This window comes from Eptatretus burgeri, unplaced genomic scaffold (assembly GCF_056783735.1).
Source record: "Eptatretus burgeri isolate ZD-2024b unplaced genomic scaffold, Ebu_testis_v1 Ebu_testis_scaffold_278, whole genome shotgun sequence".
NCBI lineage: Eukaryota > Metazoa > Chordata > Myxini > Myxiniformes > Myxinidae > Eptatretus > Eptatretus burgeri.
In genome coordinates, this window is record NW_028222227.1 from 30,001 (window position 1) to 52,988 (window position 22,988).

The 22,988-nt window shown below is 38.2% G+C and overlaps 1 protein-coding gene across 9 annotated transcripts in view; it reads left to right on the forward strand.

Annotated features, from left to right (window-relative positions):
- The window catches only part of LOC147007350 (uncharacterized), a 40,735-nt gene extending 23,794 nt beyond the window's left edge, over positions 1-16,941 (forward strand). For 3 of the 9 annotated variants that reach the window (XR_015054243.1, XM_085867286.1, XM_085867287.1), the window contains 2 exons: positions 7,170-7,277; positions 8,240-11,328. Coding sequence is in view for 2 of the 9 variants with exons in the window: in XM_085867286.1 (XP_085723412.1) it covers positions 7,170-7,277; positions 8,240-8,263 (132 nt within the window). In the remaining 7 variants the exon portion in view is untranslated. Of the gene's footprint in view, positions 1-7,169; positions 7,278-8,239; positions 11,329-11,405; positions 12,500-16,722 lie in introns of those variants that run through there. The other 6 variants (XR_015054240.1, XR_015054237.1, XR_015054241.1 and 3 more) reach the window with 4 other exon arrangements.
- Positions 16,942-22,988: the final 6,047 nt, after the last annotated feature.

A 22,988-nucleotide genomic window follows, 5' to 3' on the forward strand; every position in this document is an offset into this window, starting at 1 on the left:
GGGGAAGACCCAGAACTTCTGTCGGTCATCTCTGATAGTGGTGAAGTAGTGCAGCAGATAATCATGACAATTGTGCAAATTATGACGAAAGCATGAAATTTTTATCAGTGTTAGTACACACCATAAGATTCATTTTCAGATCGGGATTAAGTCAGATTTGACCTCTGAGGATAGTGAGAGGTCAATGACCTCAATTACATTGAAACTGTCATTTTTTTTCACGATTCTGGTGCAGTTTTTCTGTTTTGGGAATCATTAAAAAGGTATGTTGCCATGTGTTGGTCCCTTTATCTTTTGGAGAGCCTTTATTCATAATCACAGGATGTAACCATGACTGAACAAGTGCTTTAAATGAGGTCAGTGACCTCAGAAAACAAATTTATTGAAATACACATTTCGGTTATTGTGGTGTCCAGAACAGCTTGCATGAAATCGTGTTGTAAGATCATCTGTGCAACCTTAATTTTCAATGTGCACTGAACATAGTCTATAAGGTTAAAGTACAGTGAGGTCAGTTAACTCAGACACATGTATAGTACATACCGGTACATGTACTACACACACATTATCCATTTCGACGCATAAATATAAAGGTGTCTGATTGCACCGAACAGTCTCCCGAACATGCACATAATGCAGTGCACTTGAGTGCAGCCTTGGTGCACTTGCAGCGGCCGATACATCCCTTCTTGCAGTCGCCGTGGATCAGTTCGTGGCAAGATTTTGATGCCTCTGGCAGTGTCGTCCAAAGAGGCTGCCACCCAGAGGCCTCCTTTGTCCAGCCCCAGTCAGATGGGATTGGTAACTCTGGATTCAGAACCAGAGTTTGGTTCCAGCAGTTGCCCTGGAGTGATGCACGCTTGATGTGCTGCTGGAGTGCTGCCTGCGTTGGGGGAATGTTTTCTAGAGCCCTAGACTTGTGTGCGAAGAGCTGTTTCCTCGCATCGTTCCCTTCCATGGTGTCCCTGGTGCGGTCATACATCAGCACAACGAAGCGCTCCAGCAGTGACATTGACTCCTCACTGACATCACTTGGCATGCCGAAGAGTTCTTCAAAGGCATCAGTCACCTGTGGGAACACTTTCCAAATCTCCCAGGCAGTCTTCTTCCCTCTGCCAGCGAAAGAAGACACAGTGTCGCACCCTGTGAGGGCATGGAAGATGGGGAGAGTAGCACATTGTCTTGGGTTCATGGTGGCAGCCAGTTGGTGAACAGCTATGCACCAGAAGCTGGATCCAGCACCAAGAGCTATCCACAGCTCGTCAGGATTGATGTTGTTGAATGAAGCCACAGCCAGCACCACGACATCAGTATCCACAGTGCATATGGCCACCTTCCTGATCCCCTTCTGCACAGCATCTGCCGCATGTAGAAGCAGGCGAGTGTCCGCCTCCTCGTGTGAACATGGGACGAGGCTGGTCAAGTCGGACTCGGCAGGAGAGCACAGGACCTCAGTTCCACATGTTGCATATATTTCCTTGCCATCTGCTATTGGAAGACGAATGGCCTCTCGTGACAGGAAACCAAAGAGCTCAGTCTTGTTTTGATCCACACAAAGGAAGTCCTTCCAGTTATGAGGCACGACGATAGAGGGAGCCACTCTCTTCCTGACGCCCTTGCCCCTCTTCTGTCTGGTCGTGCCTTTTAGGCTGTCAGGTAGATATACATCCCAGATGAGGTCGAGTCTGTTGACCTTTTCGAGTTGAGTGGAGATGTAAGGTGCAAAGACTGTGTTCACATACACTTCAAAGGTCTTTGCCTTTACAGGATTGAGGTCTTGAAAGGTCTTACAGGATTGAGCATTTGAACAATAGCTGCTCCGTCAAGGATTGTGGCATCAACCCCAGGTGCGCTTGTGGTTTTGGGTTGGTTTGATTTCAGGCAGTGTAGTTGATCTGCTTTGACTCCAAGGCGCAGTTTTCATCCTGTTGATAATGCTGGTGGGGCTGCCTGGTTCTCGTGGCAGAAGAACTGGTGCAGATCCCCATCACGTGATTGGCAGGCAATATACAGCCTCGAGAAGAGACTACAGTTACTCTTCACTGCGGCGAGTTGGATCTGCTGCTTTAACTGTGTCTTGGTCTGTGGCCGACTGAAGAGTGGCAACTTGTTCTTGGGCAGTGTTTCTGTAACTGGCTTCGTGCATAGTTCCAGTCTTTCTTCAACAAACTTTGTGTACTGCTCCTCACCAAGGGACTCAATCTTCCTCACCATTTCTGCCACTGGGGGTGTCCATGATGTCTCTCGTGTCAAGGACCAGTAGATCTTGAGTGTTCTCGAGGAAGGGATTCCCCATCTCTTCAAACACTGCTATGAGTGCTCTGACATCCTTCATAAAGGCTGCTTGCACTCCAGGTTTCTGGTCATTGTGAAGATGCCCAGTGTCGTGAGCACCGCCATGTCCTCTTGTCGCCTGCTCTTCAAACTCTGCAGTGATCCTGGCTATTTCTGGCCCTGCCACCATCCAGCGTCTGAGTGCCCCAGGGTTTCCTGCCAGTCCAATAGCTCCACCAGACCCTTTGACCACAGCGTTGTTCTGTTCATGACATTGGTCAATTGCCATGGCAGAGAACTTGTTGCTGGTCTTGTGTACCACAAACTTCCCAGACTTGAATTCTGCCAGGACATCTTGGTGTTTGTCATCAATATTTCATTCATTGGCATCAATATTTGAAATGTTGAGGTAATTGACCTCTCACTGTCCTCAGAGGTCAAAGCTCGACATCTGAAAAAAACTACCAACACTGTGTGGAATATGTAGACATTTTTATTGGAACACAAATGCCTGGTTTGTACATGATAAACATGTTTACCATTAACCAATGACACCAAACATCAATATTTTGATACATTGAGGTCATTGACCTCTCACGGTCCTCAGAGGTCAAATCTGCCTTACCTCCCGATCTGAAAATGAAGCTAATGGCATGTACTAACACTGGTAGAAATTTCATGCTTTCGTCATAATTTGCACAATTCTTATGATATGAGAGATTATCAGCTGTACTATAGGGATTTCATGTCCCTGATATACACAGGAATCCAGCGAGCGTAATTTGGGTGGTCCAAGGCAAAGAGCCAGGGGTCAATGTCTCAAGTACAGCAATGAAGAGTGAGAAAGTTTCTCTCACCATGAGAACGAACAAAGATGAGGACCAGGATTTCTAATCGCAGAATTATGTCCCAGTACTCAAAGGTGGGATTCTTTGCACACATTTCTTTCTTCCAGTCATTGAAGGCTGCTTCATCATGAGGACCGAGCTTCTCGAGGCATGCATCCTGCTGCAGTTTGGCAAGGGAAAGTGCGCTGATCTGATGGGCATGCCTCGTCCTTGTCAAGTGAGTTACATGAACAATGTATGGATCTCGGAAAGTTTGAATATGCGAGTTCCGTCTTCAATTCTGCTTTCTATATTAGAAACCAGCTCTGCAAACACTCGGACCTGCATCATTTTCTGATCAATAGTGGATGTGGTATTGTCTTCCTGCTTTTCTCTTTCCATACTTTTATAGCGATTCTTGAAAGCTGTTAGACATTTATTGTGATACTTAGCTTCAATAGCTACTAAATCACCTCCTGCAATTCTTGCTCGCAAGTCTTTGTCTTTCAATGCTGTGGCCATATCTCTGAGTGTCATTTCCAGTCCTAAAGTAGAACAGTTGTGCAACTTGCCTTGAGTTTTTCTCCAGAAGATGCAGTCTTTCATAGTTGAAGATGACTCATTTGTTTGGCGTTTAGACTTTCTTTCATCCTGTTCAGTACTTTTTCGCTTTTGTCTATCTCTTGCTCTTTCAAGCTTTGAGCAAGCAAACTTCAGTTTACATGCTTTATGCCATTTTGCACAATTTTCAAGAAGTTCAGCAGCAGTGTCACATCCGCTGTAGGCTAACTCAACTGGAAGTGCTTGGAGTTCATAAAATCCCTCCACATTCTGCAGGAAATCATCATATGAAGCTGGTCCTTCTCCATCTGACCTTTCAGCAGGACACTTTAAATCACCATCTTTCAAACCACATATTATGCACTTTTCCCAATCCATTCTGCTTGGGATCGATATTCGTCTTCCTGAAAAGAGACCAAGACAAGCACATATATTATGTTTAAGCAATTACAGACAGAGTGGAAAAATAAAAAGCCAGGGTGAGGCAAACTTGTTAATTCCTCCTCAATTATAAACCTGCGATCGGATCTACTCGGGGCAAATTTGGCCTCATGGCAAAAAACATTGACCTTTGGGGAAAATTTGACCATTTTGGAGAGAAAAGTGACATTTATTGGGGGCGTGGGAACGTAACAAGAATAAAAACATGCTTGACTGATTCTCATCCTACATTTAACAACTGCTGCACTACTGCAGCAATGTGAAAACCTTCCAGATTAACAAAAACCTATGTTATATGTGGTATTAATACAGTATTACAACATGTGACCTTTGACCTCTGACCTCGGCACCCCAGACCGGGCACCCCCCTCTAGAATGTTCCTATGGGACCTGTATAGTAAGTGTGCAAAATGTGGCGCTTTAATCCAGTTTGTCATGATCTTGCAAAAATTGGCGCTAAGCAACCGGACTATGACATATAGCGTTGTGTATGATCCACCGGTCTACCACCACCTTCCTCTTTCCCGAGCAGCCCCGCCCCGCACTCACCCTCACAGCCCCCCTCCGCGCGCTCTCTGACGTCACCAAGCCGCACTGTAAAGAGTCCGCCCCTCCCACCCCCGCACGCTCTCTGACTTCACCAACGTTCACAAAGGAGTGTGACATATCACTCAGAGACAGCAACGACCTTTTAGAGCCTTTCCCTATCATCAACGGTGTCAAGCAGGGCTGTGTTCTTGCACCTACCCTTTTCTCCATCTTCTTCAGCAGCAGGCCACAGAAGATCTTGATGATGAAGACGGCGTCTACATCCGATATCACACTGACGGCAGCTTGTTCAACCTGAGGCGACTTCAGACCCACACGAAGACCATGGAGCAACTGATCCGAGAGCTTTTGTTTACCGATGATGCTGCCCTTGTTGCTCACACTGAGACAGCCCTGCAGCGTTTAACATCCTGCTTCGCAGAGGCTGCGCAGCTCTTCGGACTTGAAGTCAGCCTGAAGAACACACAAGTCTTGCATCAACCCTCACTCCAGGAAGAGTACCACCCTCCTCACATCTCCATTGGCCAGTCGGAGCTGAAGACAGTCCACCAGTTCTGCTACCTGGGGTGCACCATATCTTCAGATGCCAAGATCGACAAGGAAATCGACAACAGACTGGCGAAAGCAAGCAGTGCATTTGGAAGACTCGACAAGCGAGTGTGGAACAATCGGCATCTGAAGAAGGGCACAAAGATCAACGTGTACCATGTAATCCGGACTGACCACACTCCTGTACGGTGCCGAGTCATGGGTTACCTACCGTCGTCACCTACGACTCCTCGAGCGTTTCCACCAGCGCTGTCTTCGCTCCATCCTCAACATTCACTGGAGTGACTTCGTCACCAACATTGTAGTTCTTGAACGAGCGGAGGTTTATAGCATGGAGGTCATGTTGCTGAAAACTCAGCAATGCTGGGCAGGGCGCGTTTCCAGAATGGAGGATCACCGCCTGCCCAAGGTCGTGCTGTATGGAGAGCTGCCCTCTGGCCACCGTGACGTAGGCGCTCCAAAGAAACGCTGCAAAGACTCCCTGAAGAAGTCCCTCAGCGTCTGCCAAATTGACCACCGCCAGTGGTCAACCCTCGCTGCCGATCAAGATGAATGGAGACGCTCAGTCTGCCAGGCAGTCTCCTCCTTCGAGTGCTGCCGCAGAGCCAGCCTTGAAGAGATAAGAAGAAGGAGAAAGAACCGGGATGCCTCGGCAACCATTCCTGACCAAACCTTTGTCTGCAGCCGCTGTGGTCGGATTTGTCTGTCCCGTATCGGACTCACCAGCCACCAGCGAGCCTGCAGCCGACGTGGATCCCATCCTTCTTGATCTTCGCCCACGAAGCAAAGCCAGAAGAGAAGACACATCGATGTGAAATTCATTTTGAGGGATCTTTTTCACACACTGATGAGACTTGTCCATCAAAGGAGTTTGTTTTGTTGTCTCGAGGAATTTTAAACAATCTCCATTCGAGATGTAACGAGTTCTTCACATGATGAGGCCTGAGCAGTCTTCGCGGTTTCATGACTCTCGCCTCTTGGTATGTTTATTTATCTTGTTATGAAACGGTGCAGGGATTGTCGGTTTGTCAATTCCTTCTCTCCCAATTTAGGGTATTCCGGGGCTGAAAGGTGACCAGGGTCCTCCAGGTGCACCAGGTCTAGCTGTAAGCACCAACACTGTGAACACATTCCTTGTAAACAGTTTGTTGACATGTCACTCCATTGTGTTTTATCGACGTTATACAGTATACCAAACGTAGTTTGTAAATATATTCCGAAGTTTCTTGAGTAGACACTTGGTGTGTATGTGGGTTTCCCACGTATGATGCACGCATTCTTTGTGCGCCCACGTCTGGTGTGCAGAAGGTGTTTGTAGGTACATGTGTAGTATATCCTTGGTATTTATGTGAAAAGTGCACTCAATGCAGTGTGTACGTGTTCTTCATGAAGTTTGGTAAAAGTTTGAACTCCAAACTCAAAGCCATTACTCTTTGTCATAATGAAACCGCTCCCTGTCCGACAGTCGTGTTCATGGATTTTTCAATCCTATAGTTTGAAGTTGCTTTTTTTTTTTTTTTTGTAAGGATTCGGATGAACTTTTTTTTTTAAACCGAGAGTTGTTGTGTTGTGTTGCCTTTTCCCCATTCATCCCAAACACATACCCACTAAACTGACTGTCATCCCTCGTTGTGAACAGCAGGCCGCTCTTTGCTTCTTTCAGATCCTCAATGGAAATTGTTTGTTTTTATTTATCTTCACATTCTCCTCTTCCATTTGTTGATTTTGCTTGCAATTTGAAAATGTCATTTAATGGTGGCTCCACCTGGGGCTGACTAAACAAAGTCATTGTGGCATGTTTGGTAAGTACAGTGGGTTTGTTGTCATTGTCATAAATGTTTATTTAGCTCGAGAGTTTGGATTCATGGCATGGCTTCTTTGGAATTTTTTTGTTACAAAGGAAACCGAGTTAATCATGTGATGTCCATATTCCACAAATTATTTTAACCGTTGATCTTCCGTCATCAGGGCTCACCGGGCGAGAGAGGCCCAGCCGGTCCTGTGGGAATAATTGGCCTTCGAGGTCGACCGGAAACAGCGGGGCCTGCAGGACCTCCTGGAGACAAGGGGGCACCGGTGAGTTTGATTGTTGGTTTCACAACTATCATATCATATGTGTTGATATAGTCAGCCTGTCATCCTTCTGAGGTCGGAAAATGAGTGCAAACTTATTGGGGGTAATAAGCCATTCAAGTAACATGCCTCGGAGTGGCGACCCCTCAGCCAAAGGAAACTGCCTCGACAGCCTCATGTGCCTCACGGCATGAAAGGAATGGTTGTTGTTGTGTGCAGACTCACTCACTGTCTCTCTCTCTCTCTCTCTCTCTCTCTCTCTCTCTCTCTCTCTCTCTCTCTCTCTCTCTCTCTCTCTCTCTCTCTCTCTCTCTCTCTCTCTCTCTCTCTCTCTCTCTCTCTCTCTCTCTCTCTCTCTCTCTCTCTCTCTCTCTCTCTCTCTCTCTCTCTCTCTCTCTCTCTCTCTCTCTCTCTCTCTCTCTCTCTCTCTCTCTCTCTCTCTCTCTCTCTCTCTCTCTCTCTCTCTCTCTCTCTCTCTCTCTCTCACACACACACGCACACACACACACACACACACACACACACACACACACACACACACACACACACACACACACACCCTACACATCCACACACACATACATATACATACAAACACATATAAACACACAAGCACAGATATATTATGTTCTGGTAAGTGCGGTACTTACAAAAGCTATTTAATTGGAAGATATAACCTTAAATTATCAAATTGACTGATTTCCCAACTGCCCGAATCATCACCTGGGCACCGTTTATCATCGAGGTTTCGATCCTTTCAGCCCAGCACCTTTCCGATCGGCGGGTCCACAACCCCGGTCACAGGTCCACCTCAAAGTTGTGTCCAGACAGTAAGTAAACACAGAAATGCAATGTCCTGATTCAAACTTATTACTTGCAAAATCGAAGATTTTTCATGTATATTGGTCAGTCAATTTTGTTATTCTGTCTGTTTGTCTGTTTGTTTGTCTGTTTATTGCCCACAGGTCACAATTTCAAACCGATCTTAACAAAACTTCGCCACATGGGAGAGCTGTCATAAACAAGAACCCGATTGCTTTGAGGTCAAAGGGTGAACATAGGCCAAAGGTCAACAACTTAGGTGAGATTTCTAAAATCCTCAATTTTTATCCGATTGACTTAAATTTGAAGATGATTTATATTTCCGGTCACGGAATTCAACGAGCCAATTATTTTTGAGGTCAACATCGGACAAAAGGACAATATAGGCCGGATTTCTGAAATTGTCAATTTTCATCCGATTGACTTGAAATTTGAAGAGGAGTTCCATATTTGGTCATTGATTCCAACCATCAATTACTTTTTTTTAGGTCAAACTTGTTTTATGGATTTTGCAAGTATCGTGCTCTGCACAACGTCTTCTTCTTGTTTCATGATTAGTTTTATTTAAAGTATTACTGCGAATGAATAACTTCAATCACACATCACTTCATATGATAATATTAAGCGATAAACACTTTACCTTGTGGACATATCCATAACACAGCACCTCCATCGAACCATAAACACATAATCTCAACCAAGTATTCAAACTATTATGAATGATTTTAATGCATATGTATAACGTAGTTTATAAATAATATTTATTGGTTGTATTTATTGAAATCTAAATATAACACCTTTATTCTTTAACACTTTATATATACACACGCACACACACACACACACACACACACACACACACACACACACACACACACACACACACACACACACACACACACACACACACACACACACACACACACACACACACACAAACACACACATACACAATTAATTATATTAATTGAAGAATTTACCTCACTAAAATAATGAATTAATTATGATAACATCAAATGCAATAGGAACTTGTTTCCATGAAAACGAACGACACTTAAAAGGTGATGATGGAGTCCAAAGCCATTCTCACAAGACCTGATCAAACAATCAGACAAATATCCTTTGTTTAACATGATGGAAAAACCTTCTCAGCACGTTCCACAAAATTATCCTTTACTGAACAAATTCTTTAAAAACCAAGTCGCTGAGATGAAAAGACATTGTAACACATTTTAATTGGTACATTGACACCTGGAAAGGTGTACAAGACGACACGGAAACAGAAATTATCAACTTTATGATATACACTTGTACCAAAACCATTCTGTCCAACTCTAACCAACACATCCAGATATGCAGCAACTGTACAATCATTACCACGACTGTTTGTAATCAGGCGATCTGGATAAACCTTGTGAAGAAACCTATCAAAATCATAATCGTTAACCACACAAATAACATCTATATAACGACATGTATGAGAGAGCATCTGAGCTCATCCTCATTTTTTCTCCTTCATCAGTTTCTGTATGAATGAAAATTCACAGAAAATAAGAAAAATGTCCGCTCGTTGGAGGCTGCAATTCCCACCCATGGGAATGTACCCTGAACCTGTTGAAATATGATCCCACAAATAGAGACAAAATCATGAAACGAAATAAAATTAACAGCATCCCAGAAGGCGTTCGTCGGGTTAAGGAAATCCCACGAAGCTTGGAATCTTGTACAATTTTGTGTGGAGCTGAGACACAAAACTCGAAATCTTTTATCACTAATTATGGGAGGGGGTTAGGTGGTTACTGGTTAGTCATCATTAATTAAAGTGGTTTGGTCATCTGGTGAGGAGAGAGTGAGGACGCGGTGAGGCGAGTCATGGTGACGGAACTGCCAGGAAGAAGAAGAGGAGGGATGTAACCGGATGGAAGGATGTGGTGGCGAGAGATTTAGGAGTCGTGGAATTGGAAGAAGAATGGTCAACTGACAGGAGGACATGGAGAAGGGTGGTCAAGTGGTTTTGTGTCACTTTGAACCGGAGACAAGGGCTATTATTAATCAGTTTGCAGTCAGTCAAATTTCTATATGCATCTTTAAATTCGAAGCAAGGGTTGGGTGGATACTCCAGAAGTATACACACTTCCTCCAAGCTGTTTAGCCCCTGATCTCGACCCTGAGATAAACTATCATCCTTGTGTTTCACAAGCAGAGTGATTCATCAATGAGTGCACTGTCCCTCCCTTGATGTTAAACTGGGCATCCCATCCACTACAATTAGTTGTTGATGCTAAAGATTCCACATTGTCTTTGATGAATAATGGACAAGTCATCTCCAGCACCCTGAACAATTTCAAAATTCCTGCACAACTCACCGAAATTTAAATGTCAGGCATTGTCAGTCAGTTGGAGGACTTTTAAAACATTCCCCAGCTGATTCCACAAAAATGGGGTAATTATAATAATTATTATCCAATTATAATTGGAGCTGTAGTAGTAGTAGTCATCGTCGTAGTAGTCGTGGTGGTGGTGGGTATTTTTTTTTTCATTTTGAAGCAAAATTTCAAAGCATTTTTTTGTAGAGAGTTTCGAGGCTCGTGGTGGAGCGAAAACATTTCATGGGTCAGGTCATAACAGAAGGAAGGGAGGGGGAAACACACGAACAGCAGGGCCGAGGGATGAAATGGAGGGAGACTTGGTAAAATAAGGGATGAAGGGAAGAATGATGTCTTGGAGAGGACACAGAGGGTGAGCAAGATGGACACAACCACAAACTCTCAGGAAGGAAAAATTGGAATAGAAAGAGATTGGTTTGGAGGGAGGAGGTTAATGGGGGTTGATCTGAGATGGTGATAAACAGCTGCCTTGAAGCCCTGAAGGGGAGAATGAGATTGAAGAGACCGGGGAAGTTGGACACTTTATCAAAACAGAACAGGAAGGGAAAGTAAGAATGATGAAAATGTAATTGTAAAAAGATGAAATGTTACAAGAGATTTTAATATTGTATTTATATTCGGTGTGATACAAGCAAAACATGTATCGAAACATCCCTCAATGAATCAACAAATATACAATTTTTACACATATTGTTCCTATAAACACCTCATTCTTATAGAATCCTGAATTTCAAAATTGTGGTTAAGAAAAAGAGATTTGTTTTTGAGATTTGCGGGAAGCAGTTTGGTGAAGGTAAAGGAAATGATTTTGGGGTTGTCTGGCTCGAGGGTGATTGTCAAATTTAATTTCCTGTTCAACCTGAGACATGTTACAAATCCCAAACGCTTGACTTCATTAAACATGTCTGTTCCCAAACTACAGGCCTCTCACAGGCCCTTCTCATCTCGGGTTCCAAATCGTCTTTGAGGTACACTGACAAACAGCTTGCTTGGATCATCACTTGTGAGCTTTCCATCATCATTATGGGGAAATTACATGTAATGAGATGGAGGTGAAGGGAGATGTTTGAAAAATGAAACAAAGAATTGTATAATCGGACAACTTCGCCCATCGAAGGAATAGCTGATTCTGCCCGACGTCATGCCATGCTTCAAATGACTTCTTACGTCATTGTGGGAATATGGACTTGAACAGTGACACACGAGGAAGGGTCCATATGGATTGGTGTATATCCCCAGACTGTGCGCCCTGTCCTTGACTTTCTCAATGAAAATTTTGAAGATCGCATAATTCTCAAGTTTCCAGACACAATTGTGGAATGTCATGGCCCAGAATCCAGATTAAATATGTGGGATTATTTTCGAAAGGGAATTTTGAAGATTTGATTCTTTCCACGAAAATCACAAACTCTCATGAGGCTGAAATGAATTGACGAGGACTCATGTTGTCGAATAGTAAACAGCACTTCGATCCTTTGGAGGAAGTATAAAGGCAAAACGATGGTCAACATTGAACTTGCTGTTCATCACAAATACCTCCTCAAACTCTCAGTTATATTTCTTGTTCATATTTGATTTCTACAAGATTATATTTAGACACGTTAAACCTGTTAAATTGCCCTTTGTAAATATGTCATCGTTTTATGGAGTTCCCTGGAATAATGAGGAAAAACAGGACAATACAGATTGCCATGTCTTTGTTAAAATCACAACCTGTCAAATGAATCCATGGGTTGTGATTTTTACAATGAAAACCAGACAAATAAAATGGGGTTTGAAAGCGTCCACAGGATATCACAACAGAACTCATGCACGTGCGCACGCACACACACACACACACACACACACACACACACACACACACACACACACACACACACACACACACACACACACACACACACACACACACACACACACACACACACACACACACACACACACCTGCAGACTTTAAACCTTCATGAGATTCACCCTTATTGAAATTGACCACTCCCCACCACCCAATCCTCATGGGCCATCTCTTATTAGTGTTTAAAACCATTAAATTGATCATACTTTGTGGTGCATCGTTTCATCATTTGCTGCTGTGATTGTTAATTCACTGATCTCGTGTTTCATCTCAACAAAAGAGCCATAAATACTTTCCTCATGTGCTGTTTTACCTGATGGTTTCTTCATCAATCTGGTTTTATTGTTTTGCTGCTGTTATATTTATTTATTATCTTGCCAAAACGAAGTTTTTGCAAGATATGTAAGTCAGCTTGTATGTTTTTTTTATTTTTATTTTTTTTGTTTGTCTGTAATCACGTATAAAAAATTCTGCAGAGCACAGTTATCATTGGAAATTTTTGTAACTTCGCATATCAGAGGCCTATAGCGGTCCCTTTCAGCACATAAAATTTTGAAGGTCAAAGGTCAAGGTCACTTTGTCGCAAATCAAGGGAGTCGACGAAACCCTTATTTTTTGAGTAATTTTAATGGAATCGTCTCCAAACTTTATGGGAATGTAGTATATGGTCTGGCGCTCAGCTGATTAGTTTTTGGTGGCGATTGGCCTTGACCTTCATGGTTAGCGCCTGAGGTCAAACATATTTGACCCCAAGGTCAAATTTTCAAGTTTTAGGAACCATATCGTGTAGTACCTCAAATTGAACACCTCGATGAGTGCTTTCTAGATATGTCAAGCTTGAGACATTATGACGTCAGTAGGGTGAATATACTGGTTCGAGCTCACTTTTCCCCATGTAAATGAATGGGGGATTTTCAGCGATTCCCTTTTTTTTTCCCTAAAAATAAACCCCCTTTTTATCTGTTTTTCCCTGCTGTGCAGGGGTTTGGCTTTTTGTGAGGCAATGTTTTATGGCCGGATGCCCTTCCTGGACGCCTCTTACAACACAGGGATATGGTACACCTATTCTAACCGGGGTATACACCGGCCCAGTATATTGGTACTCATTTCGCCGACCTCAGATGGATGACAGGCTGAGTCAACCCCTGGTGTTAATTCAGCAGCTGAGCGGGATTCGAACTCGGGACACTGGGATCCCAAGCCGCCACCCTAACCACTAAGCCAACACCAGGCTTTGTATATATATAACCAGGCTATCCCAAGGTATATTTATTTGTCTCCCCTTTTAACCTGGAGGTTGATCAGCTCACTCATTGAACCTATAAAGATTTGTTCATTCTCAAATTCCTTCAATAGTTTAATTTTCTTTGCACAATAATCCCCATCTAAAATATTGACAAACAAAACATTTGAATCTTTATATTTTTTAAGATACCCCTTTTGTGCCATAACGAAATGATAAACTTCTCTTAATGCTCTTGTTTGACCACCTCCTGAGCCACATATCATTTTGAGATTATAGTAAATTGTTTTTTCATTGTTCAATTGATAACCATCAAAGTTTTCAGTCCATTCAAGGATATTCATTTTTTTCTTTACATCCTCTAACTTACTAGTTTTTAAATTGATTCGCTTATTTGTTTTATTTACCTTTGTTTTAGTTATTTTTTCAATAATACTTATTTGATATTTTTCACATTCATTATGTTTTCCATTTATATACCAAGACTGAGATTTTCTCCACTCTTTAGTTTGATTAATACTTGGTTTAACCATTTATATATTGCGAAAAAACGCGGCGGTAGCCCTTAAAAACCCTAACCCATCTTCCCATCGTTAAAACACAATCTATTCTATTCACTCTATCATACAATATCCATATGGAACACAATCTATTCCATTATCTAAAATAAATCTCTTATCATCAAAGGCTCCTAATGTCTTTTTATTTACTTCTTCACTATATATGTTATGTTTATAACTTCTTATTGTATTCATTTTCCTATATTCTTCTTTTCTTATTCATCAAACAATTATAATAATTTCTAAAAGTTATTGATTTCTTTATTACATATTTCTTTATTCCCTTTAACCTCTTATCAATCTGATCACCATACTTACAAGCATATGCCTTTGCTCTCAATCCAATAAACTCACTCATTACTTTTCCACCCAACTCATCCTTAAACTTACCAATAACCTTTTCATTCTTTTTGGAAAATAACTCACTCTTCTTGCTGAAATTACTTGTATCATATACTCCAATATTTTTCTTCATATCTTCATAAACATCATCAGTTTTTATATCTAGGATAAAACTATCAGTGTCCATATACAACAATGAAACATTTTCACCATACTCTTTCTTTAAGTCATTATACAAATAATCATACATCAATATCTTTGATAAATCAAGAACTGCTGTTCCAATATAAATTGGTTTATCCATTACAATACTTTCCTTTTTCATATGAATTGCAGAAAAGTTCTCTGAAAAACCTCTTCTCTCTCAAAAATTGCTTCTTTCCAAGATGTTGCGAATCTAATGTTTTGCCTGTTTCTAACATTTTCCATAGTCTTTCCAAATACAGCATTATTCATTAATTTATAAAAGTCCCCTTCAAATTTTACTTTTGTATTTGCTCTCATACCTGTATTGAATTGAATATACTTTTTCACCCAAGGACTTTGTTTAAATTTTAAAACTCTATGAATTTTAGCTACTCTCAATCCTTCTCTCAAAAACTGTTTTAAGCTTCTCTGATGCAAAACATATCCCTCTTTATCATAGAATGTTGTTAATAACTTTTCTGTTGATTTACCTTTAATATTAAAACTTTTATTATAATCACTTAACCATTCTTTCTTTGGGGTTTCTTTCTCACATGCAAAAGGAAGATCTTTATGCTTATTATGAAGATCACTCGGGTACCTCAAATCAACTTCAAAATAATAACCTTCTTCTTCGTCATTCAATTCCTCTTGAGAAGAAATAACAATATTCATCAAAGCCTTTTCATAATCCTTTTCTTCCACCCACTCTAATTTACCATAAGGCAGAGATTGAGACATTGCCCATCCATACAAATTATTAGCATCAAAATACATCAAATAATTACTATGTTTTTCACTATCATAATTTGGAAGATATTTATTATTTGCTTTAGCATATCTTTTGAACATACTTGTGATATTCCACCTCTCTTGGACTTCTCAATCATCAAAAGCATATCAACATCACTGATTAAATCTATATCTTGTTTTGTCATTTTCAACATTGCACTCCAAGCTAAACCAGGAGCTGTGAAATAGTGGGCAGGGTCTAATCCATAACAATTTTTATTATGACAGAGTGATCTAAAAGCTTCAAACACATCAGCTAACAATAAAACATCTGTTTTTAGATATAAATCATGATATTCTCCAAGGTTCTTTATCTTAAATATTTTCCATATTTCTTGTGCGTGTTTATATTCCTTATCACTTATCTCTTCTTCATAAAGGTTATTATAGAAACTTTCTTTGATGGAAGTTGTGTTTCTTTAAATCTCATAAATGAATCCATATAATCATAAGGATAAATTCCCTTGTAAGAATTTTCTCTTTACTTTGAATTTCATTCCTTGTTTGAATTTCCTCTCTCGTAAGAATTCCTTCTTTAATCAGAATTTCATATTTAATCAGAATTTCCTCTTTAGTTAGAATTTCATTCATTGTTCGAATTTTCTTTATAATTAGAATTTCATCTTCAGTTAGAATTTCTTCATTAATTAGAGTTTCCTCTTTACTTTGAATTCTCTCTTTAATCTGAATTTCCTCTTTAGTGAGAATTTCCTCTTTTGGAAAGAATGAATTAAGATTTGGAAAAGAGTCTGTGGAGCTTAGATTTGATGCGAGGTAGGCTAGTGGTGTTCCCATAAACTTGTAAGAATCAAGAAACCGAATACGAGTTATAGGTTTTGTGAATATCATTTTTGTAAATGAAATATACTTTTGACTTGTGTTTGTTATGGCAGAAATATTCCCTGGTGTTTTTGAAAGTTCATTTATAAATAGATGTGTATCATAGTTGGCGCTATTGTGGAGAAAGACTGGAATAAAAGAAGGTAATTTATAATTAAGATTACAACAGGAATGAGCGGGCCTCTATATTTACCAGTAAGATGACAATGATCCCTAACTTTAGACTCCTTAATTTCCTCACAAATATGACAGATATTGTTCTTTCTAAATTCTAATTTTTCTTCTTTGGTTAATTTCATCGGTTCATTTGTTTCTTTCATTAATTTAGTGAGTCTTATACAATCCTTTTCTAATCGTTTTACAAGCTCTTGTGAAGCTTTTTGTCCACGATAATGTTCAAGTTTGTTATACTTTTCTCCAACAGATGATTTGATATAATAACAGAAACCACAAGGAATATGTTTATGATATTTATTTGTATATGATTCTTTTGGATTAGGAGAAGCAGTATTTATCTTTTTAAGGATACACTCAAAATCAGCGTATATCACAAATGGGTGCATGATAGATTTATTATAATCTTCAAAAGAAATCTTTTCACCAGGTTTTGGCATTGTAATTACAGCTGATTTATGATTACTACAATATTTTGAATGTTGTTCTAATCGTTCTTTTGTATGAAATGAATTAAGACATCGCTACAAGGATATATTTTGTTTGCTGTTCTGAATACCTGAGAAGAGATTAATCTTGATAAATTATTGATGTATGTGTAATGTGAATTCTTTCCAACACTAAAATATAAAAGATCAATGTGTGTTTCTTCATTTTTATAGTTGTTTGAAATTTTTAATATTTGAACTTTGTTTGTATCCGTTAATCCATATACATTAATAGAAAGATTATTCTTTTTCTCAAATTTAGGAATATCTGTTAGTGGCATTGGGAATTTAAAATCTTTAATGTCCAAGGTATTCTCATATTTCATATATTGTTTTACTCTTTCTGAATTACATTTTGGTGGATGAAAGTGAGCAAGAACAGACCAGAGAAAACATTTATTATCATTATTCTTAATATTAACAACTGCCTTCTTTAGTTTTATTTCTTTTGGTAATTCAATATAAGAAGAAGCTTTAAGAGGGTTTGATTTTAGAATGTGTATATCTAAAAAGATGATTTTTTTAATATTGAATCCACTTCCTACCACTGTATTATCAACATCCTCCTCTTGTCTTGATAGTTCTTCATAAACCCCACTATTCAAAAAATCTTGAAATGATGTTATAAAATGAAGATCTGTTCTCATATAAGGAGTTTGTTCTTCATCTTGTCTTTTCATATTCATTTTCACTCCCATATAAAACTTTAAAGTTTTCATTTCTTATAATGTCTTTTAATAAATTTTTCAACATCGGGTTTCACTATTTCAATTGATTCAGCTATTGATGATGGACCGGGTTCTCCAAATTGAAAAATCCTTATTTTTATATGCCCTTTAAATGCCCCATCAGTGTTTTCAATATAATAGTCTCCCTTTACTTTAAACTCATTTTTCTTGTGTTTTTGTGATTGAAGATGTCTATTATAACTTCTCTTCAAAACATCCTTTGAACAGATATCACAATGTTTTCTTTCCAACTCAAGAGGAGATATTTTATGAAACAGATTAAATGTGTGTTTGTTGGTTCGGAGGTGTTTTCTATAATGTTTATATTCGTGATTACAAACATCGCAGTATGTTGTATTCACCATATTTATATAATAAATCTTTGTTGAAACTAAAATTTTCTTGATGAAAATTTCGTTTATTTTACAGGTGAATCTGTGCTTAAAACCATTTTATCCTCCAACTTTTTCACTTAATAAATACAATGTTTCAAGACACAAAAGACAAGTTTCAATCAATCTCTTCATTTGTTAAAGATACTGAGAAATATGTCAAGGATGTAAAATTGAACAAAGATAAATATAACAACTATTGGATAAAAAAAATTATGGTAAATAATATGAGTTCTTCAATTTCCTTCAGTGGAAGGGCTTTTAGTATACCTGGAAGAACATCAATTAAAGTATCTCTAACAAAAGTTTCTCCTCTCCTTCTAGTAATATATTCAAAACTAGAAAAAGCAATGAAACAAGAAAAAGTATCAAAAAACAAAAATCTTATGGATGAAGCTTTAGAAAGAAAAGATAAGACCATCTGTAATATGCAAGGAGAAATTTGTATTTTTTTCAACAACCCTAAAGATGTAAATCCTGATGAAATAAAGGATGCTAATATATCAGGTGAAATGACATTTCGTTCAATAGTAATTAACGATCATTTTAAAATTACCTTTAATGTAAAAAATGTTGTCGTTGAATCTGATAATGAAAAAGTATATCGATATCGATGGTAATATACAATTGAAAGTATAGATGAATTTCAGTTTAACTAAAGTTTTACTTTATAAATATGGTAGAGTTTCCTGATTCTCCATATGACAAATTTGAGAATTGGCGTGCGTGTGAAAGACGGGATTAAACACAGAGTCAAAAGCTTATAAACAATGTATATTCTGTGATTATCTTCTAATTAATGATAATAAAAAATATAAAAAGGAAAATAATTCTTTTAGATTTACACCAAAAATGAATTACTTTACAAGATTGATTAGAGAAATGAATGCAAAGTATGAGGGTGATAACACACCTTTCCTTACAAGGGAAGAAACTGAACGTATAAGAGAAATGTTCAAAGGATTGTTGTTGTATATTATTCATGGATGTAATTTTCAGGGAAATATCAACACAAGATATTGTATAAATAAAATAATGGATTATCTTGAAATTAAACCTGAACTTAGGATAAAATATAGAGTTTCTAAAAAAGCCAATAATAAATTAAATAACCTGTTTTCCAAATATATAAATGAATGATTTTTTACCCATTTGGGAAAATAAGATAAAATTTAACAACCATAAAAATCTCCCAAATTCATTAAGATGTCTCATAGTTGGTTCAAGTGGATGTGGAAAAACCTGCTTACTTTTAAAAATGCTCCTCACACCCAACTTTTAGATTATGAAAATTTAATAATTTTCACAAAGTCGAAGTTTTCAACCAGAGTACAACTACTCTCACAAGGTTTTAATGCTGGTCTTCAAAAAGAAGATATAATCGGTTTATTTAAACATCAAAAAACCTAAATGATTATAACATTGAAGATATAATTCAACTATTTTGTGATACACAGAGATGTAAAAAGAAATCAAATCCTATAACTTGTATTCTTAGTGATAATAACGGATGATATACCGTCTCCCAAGATTTGGATAAATCAAAAAGAACCTCGGTGTCTTTGATGATTGTGTTAATGAGAGAAACCAAACGGTAATGGACAGCTACTACACAAGAGGGAGACATTCTTCTTGTAATTGTATTTATCTTAGTCAATCGTACTTTCAACTTCCTCGTCGCTCCATCAGAAACAATGCTAATACTTTTATTTTATTCAAGTTAAATTCAATAGATATCAATAATTTTTGGAGAGATAATTGTTCTACATTATGTAGTAAAAAGAAATTTGAGGATTACATGAAGCACACGACTGAAAAATATAAATATATTGTTGTGAAACAAGATGAGATATTAAGGGATATATTTTTTGTTTTATAAACAATTACATATATAAATGACAACTATTATTATAAATCTTGTGGGTAAATCTGCTTCTGGAAAAACTTTCATAAATCAAGGTTCTTGTGTAGTACAAATGAGAATATTGTAAATTTACTTAAAGAACACCCCGTGATACGCATTGTATCAACAACAACTAGAGCAATAAGACCTGGAGAAGTAAAAGGTGAAGATTATCACTGTATTTCAGTGGAGGAACATATGCGATTGAGGAATGAAGGTCAAATGTTTGAGGAGGTTTCTCTTGGTACAACAAAATATTCACATTGTAAGAGTGAGTTAAGGAAACTAAAATCTGGTGGTGTTGGGATATTAGAAACTAATTCAGAAGGAACGAGACAAATTATTAAACATCTGAGTGGAGTGAAGATTTTATCATTCGGTTTTGATGTTGATGAAGAAACTCAACGCAAACGTATGAAAAGCAGAGATGCAAGTATTAGTGAAGAAGAAATTACAACTCGCATTAATGTTAATAAAGAATTTGATGAAATATTTAAAGAAAAGGATTTATTTGAACACATCTACTTGAATGATGAAGAAAAGGAAAATTTCCCTGTTGATCTTTACAATTCATTAAATGATATTTTACAATAAATAAATGGATGCAAAAGAAAGAGCAAGAAGATTTAAGGAACATCAAGAGTTGGTTTCAAAAGTTGTAAAACAACAGGAAGACATAAAGAAGAAACGCAGACAGAAACTAACGGGCGAAGAAGCATTTGAAAGAAAACAAGAGAAACTTTTTAAACCACTTTTAAAAACTTCCCAAGAAAAAATGAAAGATGTTTCCACAGTTCCCACAGTAGAATATACTCCCAGAAAGCTTCAAATGTTAAAAGATTTCAGTCAAATGACGGAGGAAGAATTAGAGCATATTGGAGAATTAGAATATCATGATGAAGAATTATTTCAACAACTGGAAGAGATTAATCAACCCCTGATTATATTGTGAATGCTGTTCAAAACAATGAATATTCAGCGGATTCAAAAACCAAAGCAGGACTCATTCCAACAGAACAACCAGCAATATTTCATCTTGTTCAAGAAAAGGTATTGATATTTAATGATGAATTAAGGTTCTTGGGTTCTGCTCAACCCCTGTTAAACTAACTCCGAGATTAATGTTTCTTCTCACAAAAGATGGAAGACAAGGTTCAACTGTGAGGGATGAATCAAAGTATATTGATAAACCATTGGATATGGAAAATAATGATGATAGAGTATATATTGATCTGCTGAACACTCTAAATTATAAGGTTATTCTTTCTGGTAAAAGTAGGAAGAATGAGAAGGAGAAACACATTATTCAGGCTTTAAGTATCCTTGGTTCAGGTGTTAGTTTTCTTCCAAATGACCCATCGCAATTAGTTAATAGACTGTTGTTGTTGTTAGGCAGTAAGAAGGCTGGAAATAACAATTGTTTTAATGAAGCATCAGCCATTTTAGACCAGTTGATGAACATGAAAATAATTAATAAATCTCAATATAAAGACATTTTATCTCATATTAAATAAGATGAGAAGCACAATCCTTAGTTTCAATTTCACAACAAGCGACCACACATCTTCATTCCCATACCCACTACAACTTGACACAACAAAAGAATATGAGGCATCTTTATTGTCCATGGAAACTTATAATACCTTATTTAATATAACTGATAAAAATGACAAGTTTAGTTATAATCCCGGAAGTGGATACAAAACGATAACAGTCTCACCCGGAGCATATGAGATTTCTCAAATATCTTCCGAAATTGCTCGCCTTATGAAAGAACAGGGTGATGAACCAAAAAATATTGTTATAAACATTCAAAAACATACTTCAAAATCAACGATTAAAGTTAAAAATAACTACAAGGTTGATTTCACAATTGATAATTCATTTAGAGAGTTATTGGGTTTCTCCTCAAAAAGATTGAAACTAATGGGACGTTTTACAGTGATAATGTCATTCAAATATCCTCAGGAATAAATTCGGTGTTAATTCACTGTGATTTGATTGATGGTGCTTATAATGATGGAAAAAAGAAAAATACAATATTTTCATTCAGCGCACAATCAACCCCAATTGGTTATAAATTCAATATGGAACCCAAAAATTTGGTTTATCTACCTGTGTCAGGAAAACCATACACAGAGTAAATTTTAGGATAACCGACCAAGATAATCGTGTGATTTCTTTTAATGGAGAAGTTATATCCATCAGAATTCACCTACGTGAAGTTTTCCAATAAATAAATACGATGGTTATTGTGAGGAAACACGAGTTGGGAAAATATAAAATAATTACAGGGGATGGGATGTTCCTTTCCCCATACTACAAGGGTGAAGGTATGTATCTTGGTAGAGGATACTATAAACCTCAGAGACAAAGGGGAGTAGGGTGAATATACTGGTTCTAGCTCACTTTTCCCCATGTAAATGAATGGGGATTTTCAGCAATTCCCTTTTTTTCCCCTAAAAATAAACCCCCTTTTTATCCGTTTTTCCCTGCTGTGCAGGGGTTTGGCTTTTGTGAGGCAATGTTTTATGGTCGGATGCCCTTCCTGGACGCCTCTTACAACACAGGGATATGGTACACCTATTCTAACCGGGGCATACACCGGGACCAGTACACTGGTACACACTTCGCCGACCTCGGATGGATGACAGGCTGAGTCAACCCTTGGTGTTAATTCAGCAGCTGAGTGGGATTCGAACTCGGGACACTGGGATCCCAAGCCGCCACCCTAACCACTAAGCCAACACCAGGCTTTGTATATATATAACCAGGCTATCCCAAGGTATATTTATTTGTCTCCCCTTTAACCTGGAGGTTGATCAGCTCACTCATTGAACCTATAAAGATTTGTTCATTCTCAAATTCCTTCAATAGTTTAATTTTCTTTGCACAATAATCCCCATCTAAAATATTGACAAACAAAACATTTGAATCTTTATATTTTTTAAGATGCCCCTTTTGTGCCATTACGAAATGATAAACTTCTCTTAATGCTCTTGTTA